Raw genomic sequence first — 27,658 nt, 5'->3', positions numbered from 1 at the left:
CTGGGAAACAATCCTGGGATTGCCTGGGAATAGCGACTACAGCCGCCAGCCCGCCTGGGGTGAGGCAGCAGGGGAAAATAATATTAATAATTAAAATAATAATAATAATAATCAAAATAAATCCCAGGAATTCACTGGATCCTGGGGTACAATCCCTGGGATTGCCTGGGAATAGTGACTACAGCCGCCAGCCCACCTGGGGTGAGGCACTGGGGGAAAATAATATTAATAATTAAAATAATATTAATAATCAAAATAAATCCCAGGAATTCACTGGATCCTGGGGAACAATCCCTGGGATTGCCTGGGAATAGCGACTACAGCCGCCAGCCCGCCTGGGGTGAGGCAGCGGGGGAAAATAATATTAATAATTAAAATAATATTAATAATTAAAATAATAATAATAATTTATTTCCATGGAAATAAATCCCCGGGATTTCCTGAATATCTGTGAAAAAATCCCTGGGATTTCCATGGAAGTAAATCCCTGGGAATTCCCTGGAATCCGGGCATTCCTGGCTTTACAGGTCACTGGCCACGACGTGGGAATCACCTTTCAGATCCCTCCCAACCCCAAACCCGGGGATTTTAGGATTTAATTCCGCTTCTTTTCCTTCGGGAGAATTCCAGAGGCAGTGGGAATTCCCGGGAATTCCTGGGAATTCCCAATCCTTGCTTCCACCCCGTTTTCCAGGGCACTGCTTTTACCAGCTCTACTGGCGGCTCCGGAGTCACCGCCTGGATTGTTTCCAGCACTGCCCCAAGCCCTGCAGGTGAGCCAAAATCCCAATTTAATTTGGATTTGAACCTCTTCTAATTGGAATTCAATCTAAATTAGATTGAGTTTAACTTGAACGTAAGTTAAAATTAAATTTCAATTTAATGCTCCCATCTTTTTAAATTTGAATTGAAATTGAAGTTAAATTTAATTGAAATTTAATGTAATCAAAATTAGATATAGTTTTAAAAAAGTGAATTCCCATGTTTTTCAGCATTCCCGGTTTTCTCTCCCCAGGGAATCCCTGTACAAGGTCTCAGCTGGCACAGCCAAGTGGCCCTCGGAGAAATCCCAGGTAGGGCAAAAATTCCAGTCAGGAACATTCCAGTAATGAATATTCCATTAATTAACATTCCAATAATGAATATTCCAGTCATGAATATTCCAATAGAAACATTCCAGTCCTGAATATTCCAATAACAAATACTCCAATAATGAATATTCCAATACAAAAATTGCAGTAATGAATATTTCAATAACAAATATTCCAGTCATGAATATTCCAATAACAAATATTCCACTGGAAACATTCCAATAACAATATCCCATTAACATTCCAATGCCAACATTCCAATAACAAATATTCCAATGCCAACATTCCAGTGCCAGTATTCCATTAATAAATATTCCAATGCCAACATTCCAATGGCAACATTCCAATGCCAACATTCCATTAACAATATCCCATTAACAACATTCCAATGCCAGCATTCCAACGCCAATATTCCATTAACAACATTCCAATGCCAACATTCCATTAACGATATCCCATTAACAACATTCCAATGGCAACATTCCAATGCCAACATTCTGGTAACAAATATTCCAATGCCAGTATTCCAATGCCAGTATTCCAATAACAAATATTCCAATGCCAACATTCCAATGCCAGTATTCCAATAACAAACATTCCAATGCCAACATTCCAATGCCAGTATTCCAATAACAAATATTCCAATGCCAACATTCCAATGCCAGTATTCCAATGCCAACATTCCAATAACAAACATTCCAATGCCAACATTCTAATGCCAGTATTCCAATGTCAATATTCCAATGCCAACATTCCATTAACAACATTCCAATGCCAACATTCCCATGGCAGGACTGGGTGCGCCAGGCTCTGCAGCACCAGAACGGCTACAACTCCAGCAGCAGCAGGTAAATCCTGGGATGTTCCCGATCCGTGGGGCCATCCCGATCCATGGGGTCATCCTGATCCGTGGGGTCATCCCGATCTGTGGGGTCATCCCGATCCATGGGGTCATCCCGATCCGTGGGGTCATCCCGATCCGTGGGGCCATCCCGATCCATGGGGTCATCCCGATCCATGGGGTCATCCCAATCCGTGGGGTCATCCCGATCCGTGGGGTCATCCCAATCCGTGGGGCCATCCCGATCTATGGGGTCATCCCGATCCGTGGGGCTATCCCGATCTATGGGGTCATCCTGATCCCTGGGGCTATCCCAATCCGTGGGGCCATCCCAATCCGTGGGGCCATCCCGATCTGTGGGGCCATCCCGATCCGTGGGGTCATCCCAATCCATGGGGTCATTCCCATCCATGGGATCTGGGATGGGGAGGGGAGGGCAACAGGAAGTCCTGGAATATTCCCCATCCATGGGGTCATCCCGATCCGTGGGTTCATCCTGATCCATGGGGTCTGGGCTGGGGGAGGGACGGCAATGAAAAAACTGTGATCATCCCAAAAAAAACCCCAAAAAACCCCCCAAAACCCCCAATAGAGTCCCAATAAATCCCAATAAATTCCCAGTAAATCTCCACTAAGTCCCCAAAAAAATGTGCCCCAGTCCCAGCTGGGAATGTGCCCGTGTCTCAAGTGGGAATGTCCCCAGTGCCCACAGGGAATGTCCCGGTGTACACCGGGAATGGCCCAGTGCCAACTGGGAATGCCCCAGTGCCCACTGGGACTGTCCTGGTGCCCACTGGGATGCCCAGCGGTGCCCACCGGGATGTCCCGGTGCCAACTGGGAATGCTCCAGTCCCCGGTGGGAATGCCCCAGTGCCCACCAGGACTGTACCGCTGCCCGGTGGGACTGTCCCGGTGCCCAGTGGGAATGCCCCAGTGCCAACTGGGACTGTCCTGGTGCCCACTGGGAATACCCAGTGCCCAGTGGGACTGTCCTGGTGCCCAGTGGGAATGCCCCAGTGCCCAGTGGGACTGTCCCGGTCCCTGGTGGGAATGCCCCAGTGCCAACTGGGAATGCCCCGGTGCCCAGTGGGACTGTCCCGGTGCCCAGTGGGAATACCCCAGTGCCAACTGGGACTGTCCTGGTGCCCACTGGGAATGCCCCAGTGCCCAGTGGGACTATCCCAGTGCCCAGTGGGACTGTCCCGGTCCCTGGTGGGAATGCCCCAGTGCCAACTGGGAATGCCCCGGTGCCCAGTGGGACTGTCCCGGTGCCCAGTGGGAATACCCCAGTGCCAACTGGGACTGTCCCGGTGCCCGGTAGGAATGCCCCAGTGCCAACTGGGACTGTCCTGGTGCCCACTGGGAATGCCCCAGTGCCAACTGGGAATGCCCCAGTGCCAACTGGGACTGTCCCGGTGCCCACTGGGAATGCCCCAGTGCCAACTGGGAATGCCCCAGTGCCCACTGGGACTGTCCTGGTGCCCACTGGGAATACCCCAGTGCCCAGTGGGAATGCCCCAGTGCCCACTGGGAATGCCCCAGTGCCCGGTGGGACGGTCCCGGTGCCCGGGGGCTGCGCGGCGGTGCCAGCGGTGCGTGTCCCCGCAGGACGGACGTCGCCAAGGTCACCATCTTCTACCGGCAGCTGAGCTCGCAGGCCGTGCACGAGGCGCCGCTGCTCTCCGTAGGTGCCCTGAGCAATCGCCCGCGCGCGCCGCCCGGGCACCCCGGGGTGGGGGGCTCACCCGCTTCAGACACGGCTCCGCTGGGACGTGAGAGCGCAGCGGCTCCGTCCTGCCATTGGCATTCGTTAGCAGAAATTAATTGAGAGCTCCTCTAGAACAGAAAAGATTCTGTTATTAAAACATATTATATCTTATTTAATTATATATATTATATATATAATTATTACTATTTTTAATATATATATATATATATAGTGTCTGAATTAATTATATAATAATTAATATATAATAATAATTATTATATATTAATAATTATATATTAATAATTAATATATATAATAATAATTATATATATATAATTATTACTGTTATAATATATTGTATCTTAATTATATATAATCCAAAATTATTAAAATTATAATAATTAATTATTATATATTAATTATAATTAATTATTAATTATTAATTATCAATTAATTATATATTAATTATAATAATTAATATATTATAATAATTATATATTAATAATTATATATTAATAATTAATATATAATAATAATTATATATATATAATTATTACTGTTATAATATATTGTATCTTAATTATATATAATCCAAAATTATTAAAATATTAAAATCATCAAAATATTATTATAGTTATTAATTTTAAATTATTAAATAATTAATATTACAGATATTATTATTCTAATTAATAATTAATAATTAATAATGTAAATAATTATTAATATTATTAAAACATTAAAATTATTTAAATATTGTTATAATTATATTGTATCTGAATTAGATATATAATATATATTATATTGCTATAGTATATCTGAATTATATATATTATATATATTATATTGTTATAATATATCTGAAATGATTATATATTATTGTTATTATTATTATATATCTGAATTAATTATATACACAATCTAAAATATTATATTCTTATATTTGAATTAATTACATATACAATCTAAAATACTATATTTTTATAATTCTATTTTTTTTCTATTATATACAAATATATTTATTTATTTGATAATGTTAATTAATACTATGATAATATCACAGTAAGTAAATTATTTATTTTCTATTATATACAAATATATTTATTTAGTTGGTAATATTAATTAATAATAAGATAATATTACTTTAAGTAAATTATTTTTCTATTCTCTATAAATATATTTAGTTGATAATATTAATACAATGATAACATTACTGTAAGTAAATTATTTATTTTATATTATATACAAATATATTTATTTAGTTGATAATATTGATTAATATTATGATAATATTACTTTAAGTAATTTTTTTTCTATTCTTTATAAATATATTTATTTAGTTGATAATATTAATTAATACTATGATAATATTACTATAAGTAAATTATTTATTTTATATTATATACAAATATTATTTTTTTTAATAACACCGTTCCCCCTGCCCATCCCTGGCTCCTGCATCCAGAGTTTGGCAAAAAATGGAAAATTTGGGGAAATTGAACCACAGATCCCAAAATAAAACCCCAAACCCTGCCCCTGGCTGAGCGCTTTGGGGTTTCTTGCAGGAGATTTTGGGATCGGTTTTGGGGTTTTTTTTAGGGAAAAATGAGTTACTGACCCAACTGGCTCCAAATCTGGGTGTAAGGAACAGAAAAAACATGAAAAAGCAAAATAAAACCCCAAACCCTGACTGTTTTGGGGTCAGTTTTGGGATCGGTTTTGGGGTTTTTTTTAGGGAAAAATGAGTTACTGACCCAACTGGCTCCAAATCTAGGTGTGAGGAACGGAAAAAACATGAAAAAGCAAAATAAAACCCCAAACCCTGACTGTTTTGGGGTCAGTTTTGGGATTTGTTTGGGGTTTTTTTAGGGAAAAATGAGTTATTGATCCAACAGACTCCAAATCTGGGTGTGAGGAACGGAAAAAACATAAAAAAGCAAAATAAAACCCCAAACCTGACTGTTTTGGGGTCAGTTTTGGGATTTGTTTGGGGTTTTTTTAGGGAAAAATGAGTTACTGACCCGACAGACTCCAAATCTGGGTGTGAGGAACGAAAAAAACATAAAAAAGCAAAATAAAACCCCAAACCTGACTGTTTTGGGGTCAGTTTTGGGATTTGTTTGGGGTTTTTTTAGGGAAAAATGAGTTACTGATCCTATATGCACCAAATCTGGGACTGAGGAACGGAAAAAACATAAAAAAGCAAAATAAACCCCAAACCCTGACGCTTTTTGGGGTCAGTTTTGGGATTTGTTTGGGGATTTTTTAGGGAAAAATGAGTTACTGACCCAACAGGCTCCAAATCTGGGACTGAGGAACAGAAAAAACATAAAAAAGCAAAATAAACCCCAAACCCTGACTGTTTTGGGGTCAGTTTTGGGATTTTTTTGGGGTTTTTTTAGGGAAAAATGAGTTACTGACCCAACAGGCTCCAAATCTGGGCGTGAGGAACGAAAAAAACATTAAAAAGCAAAATAAAACCCCAAACCCTGACTGTTTTGGGGTCAGTTTTGGGATTTGTTTGGGGTTTTTTTTAGGGAAAAATGAGTTACTGACCCAACAGACTCCAGATCTGGGTGTGAGGAACGGAAAAAACATGAAAAAGCAAAATAAAACCCCAAACCTGACTGTTTTGGGGTCAGTTTTGGGATTTTTTTGGGGTTTTTTTTAGGGAAAAATGAGTTACTGACCCAACAGACTCCAAATCTGGGTGTGAGAAACGAAAAAAAACATTAAAAAGCAAAATAAAACCCCAAACCTGACTGTTTTGGGGTCAGTTTTGGGATTTGTTTGGGGTTTTTTTAGGGAAAAATGAGTTACTGATCCTATATGCACCAAATCTGGGACTGAGGAACGGAAAAAACATAAAAAAGCAAAATAAACCCCAAACCCTGATGCTTTTTGAGGTCAGTTTTGGGATTTGTTTGGGGTTCTTTTAGGGAAAAATGAGTTACTGACCCAACAGACTCCAAATCTGGGTGTGAGGAACGAAAAAAACATGAAAAAGCAAAATAAAACCCCAAACCCTGACTGTTTTGGGGTTTTTTTTCTGCAGGAGAACCTGCTGCCTGGAGCTTTGGGATTGGTTTTGGGGTTTTTTTTGGGAAAATTATTGGGAAATTGAACCACTGATCCCATAGGCTCCAAATCTGGGACTGAGGAACAGAAAAAACATAAAAAAGGAAAATAAAACCCCAAACCCTGACGCTTTTTGAGGTCAGTTTTGGGATTGGTTTGGGGTTTTTTTTAGGAAATATTATTGGGAAATTGAAACACTGATCCTATGTGCACCAAATCTGGGACTGAGGAACAGAAAAAACATAAAAAAGGAAAATAAAACCCCAAACCCTGACCTTTTTTGGGAACAGTTTTGGGATTGGTTTTGGGGTTTTTATTTAGGGAAAATTATTGGGAAATTGAACCACTGATCCTATATGCTCCAAATCTGGGTGTGAGGAATAGAAAAAACACAAAAAAAGGAAAATAAACCCCCAAACCTTTCCGTTTTTGGGGTTTTTTGCAGGAGAACCTGCTGGAGTAGGAGAACTCTTTGGAGCTTTGGGATTGGTTTTGGGGTTTTTATTTAAGGAAAAATGAGTTACTGACCCAACAGGCTCCAAATCTGGATGTGAGGAATAGAAAAAACACAAAAAAAAAAGGAAAATAAAATGGCAAACCTTTCCGTTTTTGGGGTTTTTTGCAGGAGAACCTGCTGGAGTAGGAGAACTCTTTGGAGCTTTGGGATTGGTTTTGGGGTTTTTATTTAGGGAAAAATGAGTTACTGACCCAACAGGCTCCAAATCTGGATGTGAGGAATAGAAAAAACACCAAAAAAGAGGAAAATAAAGTGCCAAACCTTTCCGTTTTTGGGGTTTTTTGCAGGAGAACCTGCTGGAGTAGGAGAACTCTTTGGAGCTTTGGGATTGGTTTTGGGGTTTTTATTTAGGGAAAAATGAGTTACTGACCCAACAGGCTCCAAATCTGGATGTGAGGAATAGAAAAAACACCAAAAAAAGGAAAATAAAGTGCCAAACCTTTCCGTTTTTGGGGTTTTTTGCAGGAGAACCTGCTGGAGTAGAACTCTTTGGAGCTTTGGGATTGGTTTTGGGGTTTTTATTTAAGGAAAAATGAGTTACTGACCCAACAGGCTCCAAATCTGGATGTGAGGAATAGAAAAAACGCGAAAAAGGAAAATAAAATGGCAAACCTTTCCGTTTTTGGGGTTTTTTGCAGGAGAACCTGCTGGAGTAGGAGAACTCTTTGGAGCTTTGGGATTGGTTTTGGGGTTTTTATTTAAGGAAAAATGAGTTACTGACCCAACAGGCTCCAAATCTGGATGTGAGGAATAGAAAAAACACAAAAAAAAGGAAAATAAAATGGCAAACCTTTCCGTTTTTGGGGTTTTTTGCAGGAGAACCTGCTGGAGTAGAACTCTTTGGAGCTTTGGGATTGGTTTTGGGGTTTTTATTTAAGGAAAAATGAGTTACTGACCCAACAGGCTCCAAATCTGGATGTGAGGAATAGAAAAAACACAAAAAAAAGGAAAATAAAATGCCAAACCTTTCCGTTTTTGGGGTTTTTTGCAGGAGAACCTGCTGGAGTAGGAGAACTCTTTGGAGCTTTGGGATTGGTTTTGGGGTTTTTATTTAAGGAAAAATGAGTTACTGACCCAACAGGCTCCAAATCTGGATGTGAGGAATAGAAAAAACACAAAAAAAAGGAAAATAAAATGCCAAACCTTTCCGTTTTTGGGGTTTTTTGCAGGAGAACCTGCTGGAGTAGGAGAACTCTTTGGAGCTTTGGGATTGGTTTTGGGGTTTTTATTTAAGGAAAAATGAGTTACTGACCCAACAGGCTCCAAATCTGGATGTGAGGAATAGAAAAAACACGAAAAAGGAAAATAAAATGGCAAACCTTTCCGTTTTTGGGGTTTTTTGCAGGAGAACCTGCTGCTCTCCAGCATGGGCAGCCAGTGGAGCCTGTGGTTCGGCTCCTCGGTGCTCTCGGTGGTGGAGATGCTGGAGCTGCTCCTGGACACGCTGGTCCTGTCCCTGCTCTTCTGCTTCCAGAGGTTCCGGGCCGGGAGGAGCCCCGGCCCCATCCCAAATGTCAGCCTGGCCCCGGGGAATTCCCGGGAATTGCGGGAGGAGCGCGGGGAGGGCCAGGAGGGAGCCCCGGGTTTGGGGTCGGGGCAGCTGCGGGGTGGGAACAGGCAGGAGCGGGATTTGGGACAGCCCTGAGGAGCTGGGGAGGGGAGGAGTGGAATTCCCAAATTCTGGGGGAAGGGTGACAGGGATGTCCTGGATCCACAGCTGGACATGGAAATACTTGGAATTCCCAAATTCTGGGGGAAGGGTGACAGGGATGTCCTGGATCCACAGCTGAGGGGGCTGAGAGGAGTGGAATTCCCAAATTCTGGGGGAAGGGTGACAGGGATGTCCTGGATCCACAGCTGGACATGGAAATACTTGGAATTCCCAAATTCTGGGGGAAGGGTGACAGGGATGTCCTGGATCCACAGCTGAGGGGGATGGAGAGGTTTGGAATTCCCAAATTCTGGGGGAAGGGTGACAGGGATGTCCTGGATCCCCGGCTGAGGGTGGCAATGCTTGGAATTCTCCTGGAATTCCCTGAATTCTGTGGGAAAGGTGCCAGGGATGTCCTGGATCCCCACCTGGGAGCTTCCTGAGCGTGGCAGTGCTTGGAATTTACCTGGGCTCTGATCCCAGCTGGAATTCCCAAACCCCTCCTGAGTCCTGAATTCCCAAAAAATTCCTGAATTCCCAAACCCCTCCTGCATTCCCAAAAATCTCCTGGAATTCCCGATCCACCCTGCCCTCTGATCCCACCTGGAATTCCCAAAAACCTCCTGGAATTCCCAATCCACCCTGCCCTCTGATCCCACCTGGAATTCCCAAAAACCTCCTGGAATTCCCAAACCCTTCTCGGGTCTGATCCCACCTGGAATTCCCAAAAAACTCCTGGAATTCCCAAACCCCTCCTGAATTCCCAAAAACTTCCTGGAATTCCCAAACTCTTCTCGAGTCTGATCCCACCTGGAATTCCCAAAAAACTCCTGGAATTCCCAAACCCTTCTCGGGTCTGATCCCACCTGGAATTCCCAAAAAAGTCCTGGAATTCCCAAAAACTTCCTGGAATTCCCAAACCCTTCTTGGGTCTGATCCCACCTGGAATTCCCAAACCCTTCTTCCCTCTGGAATTCCCAAAGAACTCCTGAAATTCCCAAAAACCTCCTGGAATTCCCAAAAACCTCCTGAATTCCCAAAAATTTCCTGGAATTCCCAACCCCCTCTGGAATTCCCAGCCATTCCCTCTGCAATTCCTGCTGCTCCGGGCCGGGCTCAGGATTTCCGCCGCTTTTGGATTTCCCAGGAATTTCCCGGACTCCTCCGGAGAGAATAAAGAGGGAAAAACCGGGATTGGGAATTCTTTGGGTCCCAGAAAAAGCCGCGGATCCCTGGGGAACGCTGCGCTTTTACTGCAGCCCCGTGAGAATGAGATAATACTGGTTTCTGTTAATTTCTGTTAATTTCTGTTAATATTTCTGTTAATTTCTGTAAATTTCTGTAAATTTGTTAATATTTCTGTTAATTATTGTTAATTTCCGTAAATTTCTGTTAATTTTTGTTAATATTTCTGTAAATACCTGTAAATTTCTGTAAATTTCTGTTAATATTTCTGTTAATTTTTGTTAATTTCTGTTAGTTCCTGTTAGTTTCTGATAATTCCTGTTAGTTCGTGTTAATATTTCTCTTAATTTCTGTTAATTTCTGTTGGGCAAATCATCCTGGCTGGTCTTTTCCAATTAATTTATTCCATTTAAATTCATTTTCTTCCAATGAATAATTCCATTTGAATTCCATTTTTTCCAATTAATTTATTCCATTTAAATTCCTATTTTCCCAATTAATAATTCATTTAAATTCCTTTTTTCCAATTAATAATTCCACTTAAATTCCATTTTTTTCCAATGAATAATTGCATTTGAAGCTCAGCTTGTCACACCTGATTTTTGTTATAATTTCCCAAATAAAAATCTAATTTATTATTATTTATTATTATTATTATTATTTTTATTATTATTACTATTTCTTCCAATCCCACTTTTTTTTTTCCCCTTTAAAATCCTCCAAGAAATTCCCCGGCTCAGAGGCAGGGAAATATCCTGAACTGAAATAATTTCTGAAATAATTTCTCCCCAAATTCTGATTTAGGGTCACCCAGGGGATCAATCCAGGCTCGGGTAAAATCTGATTTTTCAGAGCAGGAAAAAACCCAAATTTCAGCCCAAATTTTTCAGGACAGAATTTCCTGAGCAGGGAAATTGTCCTGCAGTTCTGGGGGTAATTAATGCCATTAATTCACTAATTTCATTATTTAATTAAATTAATCCATTAATTTCTGCGCCCTGATTTCACATTTCTGGGGGAATTTTTTCCATTTTTACCTGGTGATGAACCCAGCAGCAGCAGCGAGTCGCAGAAACACCAGCGAAAAAATTAAATTAAAAATTAAATAAATCTATTTTTTTGGTAAAAAACCAGACTTTTATGTCCCACAGCTCGGCCTGGAGATGGAAAAGGAGTTTAAAAAATGCAGATTTTGGTTAATCCAGCAAGAAAGCAAGATGAGAAGGAGCAGGGAAGGAGTTTTTAATCCAGATTTTTATTCAGAGTGCTTGAAGAGACCAGAGAAGGGAGAGGGGAAAAGGCAGCGAGCACGAGAGCGAGCTCCGGGCTCGTACAGAGCTGATCCCGGAGAGAACACCGGCATTCCAGAGGTGCAGGGAGCACGGCCTGAGGGGAAAGGGTTAAAAAATCCCGGGCCAAAGACAGCAGGGCTGGGAGTTTCATTTTATTTACAGCGAGGGGAGAGCCTCGGGCTGGCCAAAAACCCTCTGGGGTGGCCCCAAACCCTCGGAGACGGCCAAAACCCATCTGAGATAGCAAAACCACTTTGAGACGGCCAAAACTGCTCTGAGATGGCCAAAAAACATCTGAGCTGGCCAAAAACTCTCTGAGATGGCCCAAAACCCCTCTGAGATGGCCCAAAACCCCTCTGAGATTGCCCCAAACCCTCGGAGATGGCCAAAACCCATCTGAGATAGCAAAACCACTTTGAGACGGCCAAAACTGCTCTGAGATGGCCAAAAAACATCTGAGCTGGCCAAAAACTCTCTGAGATGGCCCAAAACCCCTCTGAGATGGCCCAAAACCCCTCTGAGATTGCCCCAAACCCTCGGAGATGGCCAAAACCCATCTGAGATAGCAAAACCACTTTTGAGACGGCCAAAACTGCTCTGAGATGGCCAAAAAACATCTGAGCTGGCCAAAAACTCTCTGAGATGGCCAAAACCCCTCTGAGATGGCCCCAAACATTCTGAGATGGCCAAAAAATGTCTGAGGTGGCCAAAAAATGTCTGAGGTGGCCAAAACTGCTCTGAGATTGCCCCAAACCCTGTGAGATGGCCAAAACCCTCTGAGATGACAAAAAACTCTGAGATGGCCCAAAGCCCTCTGAGATGGCCAAAAAATGTCTGAGCTGGCCCAAACCCATCTGAGATGGCCCAAAGCCCTCTGAGATGGCCAAAAAATGTCAGAGGTGGCCAAAACCCCTCTGAGATTGCGAAATCCCCTCTGAGATGGCCAAAACCCCCTCTGAGATGGCCCCAAACATTCTGAGATGGCCAAAAAATGCCTGAGGTGGCCAAAACCCACCTGAGATTGCTAAAAACACCTCTGAGATGGCCCAAAATCCTCTGAGATGGCCCAAACCCCTCTGAGATTGCCAAAACCCCTCTGAGATGGCCCAAACCCCTCTGAGATGGCCCAAAACCCCTCTGAGACGGCCCAAAACCCCTCTGAGATTGCCAAAACCCCTCTGAGATGGCCCAAAACCCCTCTGAGATGGCCCAAAACCCCTCTGAGCTGGCCAAACAGGATCTCTGGCCTGGCCAAAGGCTCTGTCCCTGTCCCCGTGGTGGCCCCAGGCCCTGTCCCCATCCCTGTCCCTGCTGTTGGGACACGAAGCCGTGGCAGCCCCAGCCCAGGTGTCCCCAGGTGCCACCTCTGGGGACAGCAGCATCTCCACCCCACCCCAAGGTCCCACCCAGGTGTCCCCTCCTGGTGTCCCCTCCCCCCCAGCTGCATTCCCAGTGGGAATTCCAGGCCCAGAACTTCTGGGGAATTCCCAAACCGCTCCTGGAATTCCCAGGAATTCTGTTCCCGGGGGAGCACGGGACATTGCCACCCCTCCTGGAGTCTCCAGAGTGTCCCCAGCCCTGTCCCCAGTCCTCCTCGGTGTCACCTCCTGGCCCCTTCTGGCTTTGAGAGGGACACGTGGGCAGGGCAGCACCAGGAACTGGGGAGGAACTCCAAAACTCAAACCAGGAATTGGTAAAAAACTCCAAAACTCAAACCAGGAATTGGTAAAAAACTCAAAAACTCAAACCAGAAATTGGTGAGGAACTCAAAAACTCAAACCAGGAATTGGTAAAAAACTCAAAAACTCAAACCAGAAATTGGTGAGGAACTCAAAAACTCAAACCAGGAATTGCTGGGAAATTCCAAAACTCAAACCAGGAATTGGTGAGGAACTCCAAAATTCAAACCAGGAATTGGTACAAAACTCCAAAACTCAAACCAGGAATTGCTGGGAAATTCCAAAACTCAAACCAGGAATTGCTGGGAAATTCCTGAACTCAGACCAGAAATTGGTGAGGAACTCCAAAACTCAAACCAGGAATTGGTGACAAACTCAAATCAAACCAGGAATTGGTGAGGAACTCAAAAATTCAAACCAGGAATTGGTACAAAACTCCAAAACTCAAACCAGGAATTGCTGGGAAATTCCAAAACTCAAACCAGGAATTGGTGAGGAACCAGGAATTGGTGAGAAACACAAAAATTCAAACCAGCATTTGGTAAAAAACTCCAAAACCCAACCCAGGAATCGAGGAACTCAGAAATTCCATTTTCCCACCCACGGCAGGAATTCCGTGCATTCCTTCAGCAGCTCCCGGGCTTTCCTTGCATAAATCCCAGCATTTCTGCTGTTCCTGCTCCTGATTTTACCTTCCTGATCTCTCAATCCCCAAATCCTCCCTTCAAGTTCTCTCCTGGAAGCTGCAAGATGATTAATAACGGTGATTAATGAATTCATTTGATGATCTCAGAGGTATTTTCCAATGAATAATTCCATGTGATGCCCGGCACAGCTCAGCTTCTCACACCTGATTTTTTGTTAAAGGCATCAAATCTTCCAATCCCACTTTTTTTTTTTTTTAATTTTTTTTTCCTTTAAAATAATCCAAGAAATTTCCCAGCTCAGGCTGGAATAACCTGAAGGAACCCTGGAATATTGAGAATTCCAGCTGGAATCAGAGCCTGGAGATCCAAACCCAGACTGGATCCAAGTCCAGGCACTTTTGGGTCAAATAAAAACGAGGGCAGGGAGAGAAAAATTCCCCCAGATCCCAAAAAATCCCAAGGATGGAGGATCCTGGTGCCTGAGGGGACTTCGCTGTTCAGTTCCTCCTGTTAAATGTGGTTAAATCCCAGAGAAAACACTCTGGAAAAATAAAAGGAGAGAATGGGAAAAAAAAAAAAAACCCAAAAAAACCCAAAAAAAAAAAAACAGAAAAAAAAAATTTAGGCCATGAAAAATTCCAACCAGGATGGTACAGCACAAACCCAGCTGCGTTCCAGGCAGGAAAAACAATAAAATGTTCATTTTTATCACCTCCCTCAGAGCCTGGAGGTGCATTATGAAAACTGAAGTTGAATTTCAGAAAACTGAAATTGAATTTTTAAAAACTGAAATTGAATTTCTGAAAACTGAAATTGAATTTCTGAAAACTGAAATTGAATTTTTGAAAACTGAAATTGAATTTTTGAAAACTGAAATTGAATTTCTGAAAACTGAAATTGAATTTTTGAAAACTGAAATTGAATTTCTGAAAACTGAAATTGAATTTCTGAAAACTGAAATTGAATTTTTGAAAACTGAAATTGAATTTTTGAAAACTGAAATTGAATTTTTGAAAACTGAAATTGAATTTCTGAAAACTGAAATTGAATTTTTGAAAACTGAAATTGAATTTTTGAAAACTGAAATTGAATTTCTGAAAACTGAAATTGAATTTTTGAAAACTGAAATTGAATTTCTGAAAACTGAAATTGAATTTTTGAAAACTGAAATTGAATTTCTGAAAACTGAAGTTGAATTTCTGAAAACTGAAATTGAATTTCTGAAAACTGAAATTGAATTTTTGAAAACTGAAATTGAATTTCTGAAAACTGAAATTGAATTTTTGAAAACTGAAATTGAATTTCTGAAAACTGAAGTTGAATTTCTGAAAACTGAAGTTGAATTTCTGAAAACTGAAATTGAATTTCTGAAAACTGAAGTTGAATTTTTGAAAACTGAAATTGAATTTTTGAAAACTGAAATTGAATTTCTGAAAACTGAAATTGAATTTCTGAAAACTGAAATTGAATTTTGTGCGCGCCTTCCCCCCCCTCCCCTCCGACATTTGGAGCCCACCCCCATCCAGGAACCCCCCCAAGGAGAAATAAAAAATCCAAGGAACACAGGAAATAGGGAGAAGTGCATCCTTCACGTGTTTTTCCTGGAGAAATTTCTGGTTTGGGGGTTCAGGGTGTTGGGGTTTATCTCAAATTTGAGGCTTTGGGTGCCTCCGGAGCTGTGATGGGAACACAAAAGGGGAAAAGAGGGGGGGAAAAAGGGAAAGAAAAAAGGCAAATTTGGAAAAATATTCCCTAAAAACGCTACGGGGGAGAAAATCCTGACATTAAATACAGACCAACTGTATTGAATAAAAATTGCACTAGTCCTCTGGGCACATCAATAATAAGAATAAATTAAATACTTAACAATTCCACGGATTAAAAAAGACAGCACAAAACCCATAACAAAAGAACATAAAACCCCCCCAAAATACTGTCAGGTAGGAAAAGTGCACCAAGTTGCTTTTTATACATTGACTCTAAATATTTAAAGTACCAATACATGTTAAATAAATCCATTGTCTGGCAAGACGCTGCTTTTTGCATCGATATTTACATTATTTTTTTTTTTTTCCAACTTCATGTACTTCAGCAGTGAGTCTGAGCTTCCAGGGTGCAGCCTGGCCAGGATTCCTGGCCAGAATTCCCAGAAAAAAGTGAAATAAAACGACCCAAAAAGCGGAAGCCGCGGTTTTCCTCGCTTCTCAGAAGGATCGGTCGGGTTTGTAACTCCTAAAAAAGCCGGGAAAAGCAGGGAGGGGTTTGAAAACCGGTTTGAAGTTGCTGTACAGGTTTAAAAAAAAAATCAAATTATGACCGTGCTGAAATCCACGAGCAGAGCAGGAGCGTGAAGTTCTCCTGGGGAAAATTGAGAAGTGGTGAAAAATGGTGAAAGTTCTCCTTCGCTCTTGAGAGTGAGGAAATTCTCCTTTGCTGTCAAATGTGAACAAATTCTCTCTCAAATGTGGAAATTCTCCTTTGCTGTCAAACGTGAACAAATTCTCTCTCAAATGTGGAAATTCTCCTTTGCTGTCAAACGTGAACAAATTCTCTCTCAAATGTGGAAATTCTCCTTTGCTGTCAAATGTGAACAAATTCTCTCTCAAATGTGGAAATTCTCCTTTGCTGTCAAATGTGAAAATTCTCTTTCTCTCTCAAATGTGAAAATTCTCCTTCTCTCAAATGGTGAAAATTCTCTTTTGCTCTCAAATGTGAAGAAATTTTCTTTCTCAAATGTGAAAATTCTCTTTCTCTCTCAAATGTGAAGAATTTCTGTTTCTCAACCGTGAAAATTCTTTTTTGCTCTCATATATGAAGAAATTTTCTTTCTCAAATGTGAAAATTCTCCTTTACTCTCAAATGTGAATAAATTCCCAAATGCGAAGAAATTCTCTCAATGTGAAGAAATTCTCTTCTCTCTCAAATGTGAAAATTCTTTTGCTCTCAAATGTGAAGAAATTTTCTTTCTCAAACGTGAAAATTCTCTTTTGCTCTCAAATGTGAAGAATTTCTCTTTCTCAAACGTGAAAATTCTCTTTTGCTCTCAAATATGAAGAAATTCTCTTCTCTCTCAAACGTGAAAATTCTCTTTTGCTCTCAAATATGAAGAAATTTTCTCTCTCAAATGTGAAAATTCTCTTTTGCTCTCAAATGTGAAGAATTTCTCTTTCTCAAACGTGAAAATTCTCTTTCTCTCTCAAATGTGGAAATTCTCCTCCACTCTCCAGAGCTCTGAAGGACCCTGAAAGGATTTCCACGGCTCCAGGTGGAATCAGCACCAAGAAATGCCCCGAGCGATGGGGCCGGGCACAAATGGGGTGGGGCTGGAGAGGGAATTCCCTGCAGGGCTGTCCCAGATCCAGGCTGGGCCCAGAGCGGGATTTGGGTCCTGGAGCGCTCCAGGGGCTGGGCTGGGGGTGCCAGGGGGATCATCTGGGGGGTCCTGCTGCAGGGAGACGGGGATTTGGGAGCAGGATCAGCTCCTAACCCCATCCCAGCCTGGGCCAGGGCTGCAGGATTGGGATTTAGGATGGATTTAGGAACAGGATCAGCACCTAACCCCATCCCAGCTGGGCCAGGGCTGCAGGATTGGGATTTAGGAGCAGGATCAGCTCCCATCCCCATCCCAGCCTGGGCCAGGGCTGCAGGATTGGGATTTAGGATGGATTTAGGAGCTGGATCAACATCTAACCCCATCCCAGCCTGGGCCAGGGCTGCAGGACTGGGATTTAGGGTGGATTTAGGAGCAGGATCAGCACCTAACCCCATCCCAGCCTGGGCCAGGGCTGCAGGGAGACGGGGATTTAGGAGCAGGATCAGCACCTAACCCCATCCCAGCTGGGCCAGGGCTGCAGGATTGGGATTTAGGGTGGATTTAGGAGCAGGATCAGCTCCCAACCCCATCCCAGCTGGGCCAGGGCTGCAGGATTGGGATTTAGGGTGGATTTAGGAGCAGGATCAGCACCTAACCCCATCCCAGCTGGGCCAGGGCTGCAGGACTGGGATTTAGGGTGGATTTAGGAGCAGGATCAGCACCTAACCCCATCCCAGCTGGGCCAGGGCTGCAGGATTGGGATTTAGGGTGGATTTAGGAGCAGGATCAGCTCCCAACCCCATCCCAGCTGGGCCAGGGCTGCAGGATTGGGATTTAGGGTGGATTTAGGAGCAGGATCAGCACCTAACCCCATCCCAGCTGGGCCAGGGCTGCAGGACTGGGATTTAGGGTGGATTTAGGAGCAGGATCAGCACCTAACCCCATCCCAGCCTGGGCCAGGGCTGCAGGACTGGGATTTAGGGTGGATTTAGGAGCAGGATCAGCACCTAACCCCATCTCAGCCTGGGCCAGGGCCGCAGGACTGGGATTTAGGGTGGATTTAGGAGCAGGATCAGCACCTAACCCCATCCCAGCCTGGGCCAGGGCTGCAGGACTGGGATTTAGGAGCAGGATCAGCACCTAACCCCATCCCAGCCTGGGCCAGGGCTGCAGGATTGGGATTTAGGGTGGATTTAGGAGCAGGATCAGCTCCCATCCCCATCCCAGCTGGGCCAGGGCTGCAGGATTGGGATTTAGGGTGGATTTAGGAGCAGGATCAGCTCCCAACCCCATCCCAGCTGGGCCAGGGCTGCAGGACTGGGATTTAGGGTGGATTTAGGAGCAGGATCAGCACCTAACCCCATCCTAACTGGACCAAGATTGCAGGACTGGGATTTAGGGTGGATTTGGGAGCATGATCAGCACTTAACCCCATCCTAGCTGAGCCAGGAGCAGCCAGGAGCAACCACAACTTCCAACCCCATCCCAGCTGGGCCAGAGCTGCAGGACACTGCTCAACCCTGGCTTTAAACTTTTAAACCCTGGCTTTTTAAACTTTTAAACACAGACTACTTTAGCTCTTAAACCCTGGCTTTTAAAACTTTTAAACTCAGGCTATTTTAGCCTTTAAATCCCGGTGTTCTAACTTTTAAACCTGGCTACTCCAGCTTTTAAACCCTGGCTTTAAAAACTTTTAAACTCCGGCTTTTTTAGCTTTAAACCCTGGCGTTTTTAGCCTTAAACCGTGGCATTTTTAGCTTTAAACCCTGGTGTTTTTAGCCTTAAACCCTGGCGTTTTTAGCCTCAAACCCTGTTTTTTTAAACTTCTGAGCCGATGGCAGCAGCACCAGCAGGACGGAGGCTGCGGTGACGAGGAGGAGGTGATGGTGACAGCCAGGGGAAGGCCACCTCCTGTCCCCTGCTCGGGGGGAGGCACTGGAATTTGGGGTGAAACCTGCGGGGGGCAGGGAACCCAGAGAAGGCAAATCCCCATCCCGGGGGGGTTCAGGAGATTGGGCGTGGTGCCGAGGTGTGGCTGGGGCTGGACTCGATGGTCCTGAAGGGGTCTTCCAGCCTGGGGATAATGGGAAAATGGGATGTGGGATAATGGGATAATGAGATCTGGGATAATGGGATCATGGGAATCTGGCACAATGGGATTCTGGGAAATTGGCATAATGGGATTCTGAGATAATGGGATCATGGGAATCTGGCATAATGGGAATCTGGGATTCTGGGCTAATGGGATCTGGGATTCTGAGATAATGGTATTCTGGGATAATCAGAATCTGGGATAATTGGATTCTGGGATAATGGGATTCTGGGATTCTGTGAAATTGCACCGAGCAGCTGGAGCTGGTTTCCCTCCCTGCCCCGAGCACATCACCAGTGACAGGGATCAGCACTGCTGCTTCCAGGAATTCCAGTGGGATTGGAACTCTTCCGGGAATTCCAGTGGGACTGGAACTTTTCCAGGAATTCCAGTGGGACTGGAACGCTTCTGGGAATTCTAGTGGGACTGGAACTTTTCCAGGAATTCCAGTGGGACTGGAACGCTTCTGGGAATTCCAGTGGGACTGGAACCTTTCCAGGAATCCTGCAGGATGGGAATCCTTCTGGGCATTCCAGTGGGATGGGAATCCTTCTGGGAATCCAGCAGGATGGGAATCCTTCCGGGAATTCCAGTGGGATGGGAATCCTTCCGGGAATGCTGCGGGATGGGAATCCTTCCGGGAATGCTGCGGGATGGAAGCAGGGCAGCGATGGCTTTGAGCAGCCAGGGCAGCAGTCGAGGGGAGCGTGGCTGGTCCAGTCCTGAGAGCAGCGACAGGCGAGGAGCCGGAGATCCCGATCCCGATCCTGATCCCAATCCCGCTGGGCCTCCAGAGCACCCCTGCCCCAAAACCAGCCTGGGAGGGCACCTCGGAGTCCTCCCGGGGCAGAGCAGGCTCCACGCCACGATCCCTGCCAGAATTCCAAGCCAGCTCTCCAGGGACAGCTTTGTCTGCTCCTGCTGTTGATGGCTCTCTCCTGGTCACAGAAGGTTTTTCCTTTTCTTCTCTTTTTGATTTCTTTTTCCTTTTTTTTTTTTTTTTTTTTGTTGTTTTTTTAACCCCTAAGCTCACCTCCCACACTTCCCACACACGCTCCATCCCACGTGCCACAACCCGTGGTCACACCCTGGGAGGCTCCTACTCCAAAAAACCCCCCCCAAAAAAAAAAAATAAAGAAAATTCAACCATCCAGTAGTCAAGCATGAGAACTCAAACCCCACAGGAAAAAAAAAACAACTCCTGCGGGCAGCTCAACCCCGGGGCGTGCAGGCATCACAACCAGCAGGGAAAACACCGAATATCCCAAATATCCGAGGGTGGGGCGGCGCAGGGATCCCGCCCGGCCTGGGGTTCGTCCCTAACTCTCGTCGATGTTGAGGCTGATGAACTCCTGGATGCATTTCCTGTACTGCAGCTCCGTGGGGCTGCTGCCCGGGTACTGGCCGGGCTGGCCCAGGGGCCCCTCTGCCTCCCGCATCTCCTCGTTCATCCGCGCCAGGCGCAGCCTAAGGGCCCGCGGGGAGGGGAGGGATTGGTTATTCCTGCCCCCGCTGGAGGCACTTCCCGCTGGTCCCCTGTTCCCAGTATTTCCCAGTTCCCAGGCAGCGTTTCCCAGTATTCCCAGTACTTCCCAGGTAGCAGTTCCCGGTGCTCCCAGTATATCCCTGTTCCCAGGCAGTGTTCCCAGTATTCCCCAATGTTTCCCAGTCTCCAGGCAGTGTTTCCCAAAATTACCCAGTGTTCACTGCAATTTCCCAGTATTTCCCAGTATTTCCCTGTTCCCAGGCAACGTTTCCCAGTGTTCCCAGTATTTCCCAGTTTCCCAGTCCCCAGGCAGTATTCCCCAGCCTCTCCCGGTGTTCCCCAGCCTCTCCCGGTGTTCCCTAGCCATTCCCAGAGATCCCCAGCCTCTCCTGGGGTTCCCCAGCCGTTCCTGGTGTTCCCCAGTCTCTCCCGGGGTTCCCCAGCCGTTCCTGGTGTTCCCCAGTCTCTCCCGGTGTTCCCCAGCCGTTCTCCCAGGGTTCCCCAGCCATTCCCGGTGTTCCCCAGCCTCTCCCAGTGTTCCCCAGCCTCTCCCAGTGTTCCCCAGCCTCTCCTGGGGTTCCCCAGCCGTTCTCCCAGGGTTCCCCAGCCATTCCCGGGGTTCCCCAGCCTCTCCCGGGGTTCCCCAGCCTCTCCCGGGGTTCCCCAGCCTCTCCCGGGGTTCCCCAGCAGGCACTCACAGGGTGACGATGTCGGCGTTGGCCGCGCTCACCGCGATGCTCAGCGGGTCCTGCCCGTCCCCGTCCGGGGCGTCCTGGGTGGCCCCGCGCTTCAGGAACAGGCACACCTGCCTGGGGAGGGAAAGGAATCACGGAATTCCTGAATTCCCAAATTCCAGCCCTGCACTTCAGGAACAGGCACACCTGCCTGGGGAGGGAAAGGAATCACGGAATTCCTGAATTCCCAAATTCCAGCCCTGCACTTCAGGAACAGGCACACCTGCCTGGGGAGGGAAAGGAATCACGGAATTCCTGAATTCCCAAATTCCAGCCCTGCACTTCAGGAACAGGCACACCTGCCTGGGGAGGGAAAGGAATCACGGAATTCCCGAATTCCCAAATTCCAGCCCTGCACTTCAGGAACAGGCACACCTGCCTGGGGAGGGAAAGGAATCACGGAATTCCTGAATTCCCAAATTCCAGCCCTACACTTCAGGAACAGGGACACCTGCCTGGGGAGGGAAAGGAATCACGGAATTCCCGAATTCCCAAATTCCAGCCCTGCGCTTCAGGAACAGGCACACCTGCCTGGGCGACAGGGAGCCTCAGGAAAGGAATTCCAGAGGCACCAAATTCCAGCTCCCAGGAACAGAATTCCAGAGGAATTCTAGCTCATCATCCTTATCCCAGGGTGCTCCAACATGCCATTGGGCACTTCCAGGGCATTTCCTCAAATTCCCTGGGAATTCCATCCCACCCCCTCCCCAGCCACAAATTCCCGGGGAATTCCATCCCAGCCACAAATTCTCTGGGAATTCCATCTCAGTCACAAATTCCCTGGGAATTCCATCCCGGCCCCTCCCCAGGCACCCAGGGAAAAGATCCCACCCCGATCTCCCGCCTCAGCCCGCCCTGTGCCAGCCCGGAGCTGTTGTCAGGCCCCAAAATCCACCTTTTCCAGCTGGATTCCCCCAGCTGCTGACTTTGTTTGTGTTTTCCAGCTGGGAATGCCGCTCCAGGGCAGCGGGAATGTGGGAATTCTGGAGCGGGAACGCCGTGGCACTCACCCGGTGTGGCCCAGGGAGGTGGCGTGGTGCAGCGGCGCCCGGCCCCGCGCATCCCGCTGGTTCACGTCGGCCCCGTTCTGCAGCAGGAACTCGCAGGCGAGCAGGGAGCCCTGGGAACGGGGGTAAAAATGGGAATTTTTGATCAGTTCAGCCAGATTGGGCAATTCCTGTGCTCCAAAAAGAGGATTTCCACATCGGTTCTGCCAGACCAGACAATTCCCAAAGGGAATTCCCACTTCAATTCAGCCAGACCCGATTCCGAAAGGGAATTCCCACATCAATTCACCCAGACAGGACAATTCCCAAAGGGAATTTCCACATACCACATCAATTCATCCAGACCCAATTCCCAAAAGGAATTCCCACACCTTTTCACCCAGAACCAATTCCCAAAGGGAATTCCCACCTCAATTCACCCAGACCTAATTCCCAAAGGGAATTCCCAGACCATTTCAGCCAGACTGGATGATTCCCAAAGGGAATTCCCACATCCCACATCAATTCAGCCAGACCCAATTCCCTAATGAAATTCCACACCATTTCAGCCAGACCAGACCATTCCCAAAGGGAATTCCCGCAGCCAGACCCAATTTCCAAAGGGAATTCCCACCTCAATTCACCCAGACCCAATTCCCAAAGAGAATTCCCACCTCAATTCACCCAGACCCAATTTCCAAAGGGAATTCCCACCTCAATTCACACAGACCCAATTCCCAAAGAGAATTCCCACGTGACTTCACCCAGACCATTCCCAAAGGGAATTCCCACACCGGTTCACCCAGATTTGACAATTCCCAAGGGGAATCCCCACCTCAGTTCACCCAGACCATTCCCAAGGGGCATTCCCGCGGCCACTGCCCCGCTCCCGGCCCCTCACCCCGCTGACAGCCTGCATCAGGGCCGTTTTGCCCTCGTCCTCCTCGTTGGCCCAGTTGACGTCGGCGCCGTGGGCCAGCGCGGCGGCCAGCAGCGGCAGCGCCCGGCCCCGCGCCGCCCGGCTCAGAACCAGCCCCGGGTGCAGCTCCCGGGCGTCCTCCGCGTCCGACGCCTCCTGCTCCAGCTCGGCCTCCCCGCTCGAGTCCTCCGACACCTCGCACTCTGCGCGGGGGGACAGGGGAGAAGGGCAGGGGGAAAGGGGGGAAAGGTGGAAAAAAAGGGGGAAAAGAAAGGGGGAAAAGAGAGGGGGAAAAGAGAGGGGGAAAAGAGAGGGGGAAAAGAGAGGGGGAAAAGAGAGGGGGAAAAGAAAGGGGGAAAAGAAAGGGGGAAAAGAAAGGGGGAAAAGAGAGGGGGAAGAGGATAGAAAGCGACGGGGGAAAGGGACAGGGGAAAGGGAGGCAAAAATAGAGAAGGAAAAAAAGGGAGGGAAAAAAGGGGAGGAAAAAAAGGGGAGGAAAAAAAGGGAAGGGGAAGGGGCAATGGGGAAAGGAAGGAAAAAGGAGAGGGAAAGGGAAAGGAGAGATCAGCCGAAAGCGTCTCACTGTATGCCACCCACCTTCCTCTGTGCCACCCACCTCCCCCAGTGCCACCCCTGACTGGTGCCACCCACCTTCCGTGGTGCCACGCCTGCCCAGTGCCACCCACCTTCCGTGGTGCCACCCACCTTCCCCTGTGTGACACCCCCTGCCCAGTGCCACCCCTGCCCGGTGCCACCCACCTTCCCCTGTGTGACACCCCCTGCCCGGTGCCACCCCTGCCCAGTGCCACCCCTGCCCGGTGCCACCCACCTTCCCCTGTGTGACACCCCCTGCCCGGTGCCACCCACCTTCCCCTGTGTGACACCCCCTGCCCGGTGCCACCCACCTTCCCCTGTGTGACACCCCCTGCCCGGTGCCACCCCTGGCCAGTGCCACCCCTGCCCGGTGCCACCCACCCTCCTCGGTGACGCTGTCCACCACGGCGCCGAAGCCGAGCGCGTCGCCGCTGCCATCGGTGCTCCCTCCCAGGCCGCTGTCGCTGCTCAGACCTGCGGGGCCAGCGGGACACAAACCACGGCCACCTGAACACCCGGCCCCGGAGCCAGCCCTGCCCGGGCTGCCTCTGCTCCAGGAGCAGGAGCCACAGGATCACAGGATCCACGGGATCACAGGATCCACGGGATCACAGGATCCACAGGATGACAGGATTCACAGAACCCACAGGATCCCAGAATCCCAGGATCCACAGAATCCCATGATCCACAGAATCCCAGAATCCACAGGATCTCCAGGTTGGAAGAGACCTTCAAGACCATCGAATCCAACCCTCCTAAGAACCCAAAATGTCATAAAATTCTGACCAAAGTCATCCCAGAGCAGGCAGAACCTTCCTAAGAACCCAAAATATCATAAAATTCTGACCAAAGTCATCCCAGAGCAGGCAGAACCTTCCTAAGAACCCAAAATATCATAAAATTCTGACCAAAGTCATCCCAGAGTGGCCAGAACCTTCCTAAGAACCCAAAATATCATAAAATTCTGACCAAAGTCATCCCAGAGTGGCCAGAACCTTCCTAAGAACCCAAAATACCCCAGATTTTTAACCAAAGTCAGCTCTGAGCAGGTAGAGCCCTTCCTGGGCACGGCCTCTCTTGCAGAGGTCAAGCAAAAACCTACTAAAATAAAAATCCCCTAAAATCTACTTTAAAGCACTTACTGCGAGGGCCAGAGCCGGCGCCGGTGTCGAAGTAGGAGAAGAGAGAGTCCAGCTCGTCGGGGCAGAATAGAGAATCCCGGCGGAATTTCCTCTCCAGGGTGGCTGCTGCTTCACACGGGAAATTCAGAATTAATGGCCAGCAAAGAGATGATTCCCCAGCTGGGCCTGCACACCCAGAGCCATGGCTGTGGACACACGGCCCAGCATGGCCCAAACTTCTGGCCAGAGTCATCCCAGAGCAGGCAGAACCTTCCTGGGATCCCAAAATAGCCCAAAGTCCTGACCAAAGTCATCCCAGAGCAGGCAGAACCTTCCTGGGATCCCAAAATATCCCAAAGTCCTGACCAAAGTCATCCCAGAGCAGGCAGAACCTTCCTGGGATCCCAAAATATCCCAAAGTCCTGACCAAAGTCATCCCAGAGCAGGCAGAACCTTCCTGGGATCCCAAAATATCCCAAAGTCCTGACCAAAGTCATCCCAGAGCAGGCAGAACCTTCCTGGGATCCCAAAATATCCCAAAGTCCTGACCAAAGTCATCCCAGAGCAGGCAGAACCTTCCTGGGATCCCAAAATATCCCAAATTCCTGACCAGAGTCATCCCAGAGCAGGCAGAACCTTCCTAAGGTACCAAAATGGCAAAAATTTCTGGCCAAAATATATAAAATATACATTAATAAATATTATATAGCATATCAATAATATATATTTAACATATATAATATTTTATAGATGTAATATATATGTCTATATTAGATATATAAATATATATATGTATATTAGATATATATATAAAATATATATAAAAATATATATGTATATTAGATATATATATTTTTAAAGTACATTAAATATATATTTTCTAAAAGTATATTAGAGACATATATAAATATATATGTATATTGGATAGATATATATTTTTAAGTATATGAAATATAGCTAAATATATATATGTATATTAGATATATATATATATAATGTATACGTATATGAGATATATATATTTTAAATGTATATCAGATATATAAAAAATATATATATGTATATTGGATATATATAAATATATACATTAGATATATAAAATATATACATATATTTGATATATATATTTTTAAAGTATATTAGTTATATATAAAATACATATGTGTATTGGATATATAGAAATATATATATAATATATTTTTTTTAAAAGTATATTAGATATATATAAAATATTTATGTATATTAGATATATACATTAAACAGTATATAATATATATATTTATATAAATGTATTTTAGATAGATACAGATACATTTAATAGTATATGAGAGATAGATTCAAAATATATAGACATATATTAGGTATAGATATTAAAATTTATATAATACATATATTTCTACAAATATACATGTATGTTAGATATATATATAGATTCATATAGCTCTAAGTGACATCCAGGCCAGCCCTCCCAAGACATCCTTCCTCCTGATTTTCTGCCAGCATCCTTTTCTCTCCCCACCGAAGCCCGGTCGCTGCCCCTCGCTGTGCCAGGCCCGCCCCGGGTGGCCCCACCTGAGGACAGCATGGCGGGCGAGGCGCTCCCGGGCTCCTGGCGGAATTTCCTGCGCGCCGCGGGCGCCCGGCAGCCGCTGTGGTGCCTCTGGCACTTCTTGACGCACCAGCGGCGCGGCTTGCGCTCACTCTCGGCCAGCGCCTCCCCGCCCGGCAGCTTCTTCAGGAACTTCTTCTCCACGTACTTCACCTTGATCCAGGCCTCCTTGTCCTGCCTGAGGGAGGGCAGCAGGAAAATGGGAATTTAGCGGAGTTGGACAAAGCGACCATGAGGGGATGGAGCTGTTCCTCTGGGGTTTTTTCTCTACCTGAGGCCCAAAATTCCTATTTCTCAAACTTGAAAATGAGGCATTTCGAGGTCTCTGGACCTGCCCTTCCAGAGGGAACTGGGCTTGCCCAAAGCCACCATGAGGGGATGGAGGTGTTCCTCTGGGGTGTTTTGTCCACCTGAAGCCTAAAATTCCTATTTCTCAGATTTTAAAATGAGGCACTTTGAGGTCTCTGGACCCGCTTTTGCAGAGAAAATTGGGCTTGCCCAGGAGAAGATGGAGCTGGTGCTCTGTGTTTTTTTTGGTCCACCTGAGGCCTAAAATTCACGTTTCTCAGACTTTAAAATGAGGCATTTGTAGCCCAGCAGCTTCTTCAGGAATTCCTTCTCCGCGTACTTCACCTTGATCCAGGCCTCCTTGTCCTGCCTGAGGGAGGGCAGCAGGAAAATGGGAATTCAGGGCAGTTGGACAAAGCCGCCATGAGGGGATGGAGCTGTTCCTCTGGGGTGTTTTGTCCACCTGAGGTGTAAAATTCCTATTTCTCAGACATTAAAATGAGGCATTTCGAGGTCTCTGGACCTGCCCTTCCAGAGGGAACTGGGCTTGCCCAAAGCCACCATGAGGGGATGGAGCTGCTGCTCTGGGGTGTTTTGTCCACCTGAGGCCAAAAATTCCTATTTCTCAAACTTTAAAAAGTGTCTTTTTTTTTTTTTTTGGTTGTGCCAAATCACAACCAGAAGGTGCAGGGAGTGGTTGAGAGTGGAATGAGACGTTCAACCTCAGGTGCTTCAGGCATTTGGGAGGTCTCAGATTAGGGGTAAATCCTGCAGTTTCTGGTCAATCCTGGTCAATCCTGCAATTCCTGCTCAATCCTGCAATTCCTGGT

At 46.1% G+C, this 27,658-nt stretch overlaps 2 protein-coding genes across 2 annotated transcripts in view; one reads left to right on the top strand and one right to left on the bottom strand.

Moving 5' to 3' along the window:
• Positions 1–8,877, top strand: part of SCNN1D (sodium channel epithelial 1 subunit delta) — a 21,193-nt gene extending 12,316 nt beyond the window's left edge. Inside the window, 5 exon segments of the mRNA XM_068212782.1 lie at positions 695–773; positions 1,016–1,073; positions 1,884–1,939; positions 3,541–3,616; positions 8,578–8,877. Coding sequence (XP_068068883.1) covers positions 695–773; positions 1,016–1,073; positions 1,884–1,939; positions 3,541–3,616; positions 8,578–8,877 — 569 coding nt within the window.
• An 11,505-nt stretch (positions 8,878–20,382) lies between these two features.
• Positions 20,383–27,658, bottom strand: part of ACAP3 (ArfGAP with coiled-coil, ankyrin repeat and PH domains 3) — a 66,263-nt gene continuing 58,987 nt past the window's right edge. The window contains exons 18-24 of the mRNA XM_068171363.1: positions 26,504–26,718; positions 24,953–25,057; positions 24,192–24,284; positions 23,199–23,419; positions 22,322–22,431; positions 21,276–21,386; positions 20,383–20,558 (exon numbers count right to left, since the gene is read on the bottom strand). Of these exons, the coding sequence (XP_068027464.1) occupies positions 20,411–20,558; positions 21,276–21,386; positions 22,322–22,431; positions 23,199–23,419; positions 24,192–24,284; positions 24,953–25,057; positions 26,504–26,718 (1,003 nt within the window). The 3' untranslated portion in view covers positions 20,383–20,410. The remainder of the gene's footprint in view (positions 20,559–21,275; positions 21,387–22,321; positions 22,432–23,198; positions 23,420–24,191; positions 24,285–24,952; positions 25,058–26,503; positions 26,719–27,658) is intronic.

The sequence above is a fragment of the Anomalospiza imberbis genome, chromosome 23 (assembly GCF_031753505.1).
Source record: "Anomalospiza imberbis isolate Cuckoo-Finch-1a 21T00152 chromosome 23, ASM3175350v1, whole genome shotgun sequence".
Taxonomy (NCBI): Eukaryota; Metazoa; Chordata; class Aves; order Passeriformes; family Viduidae; genus Anomalospiza; species Anomalospiza imberbis.
This window is presented reverse-complemented; position numbering and strand designations above follow the sequence as displayed.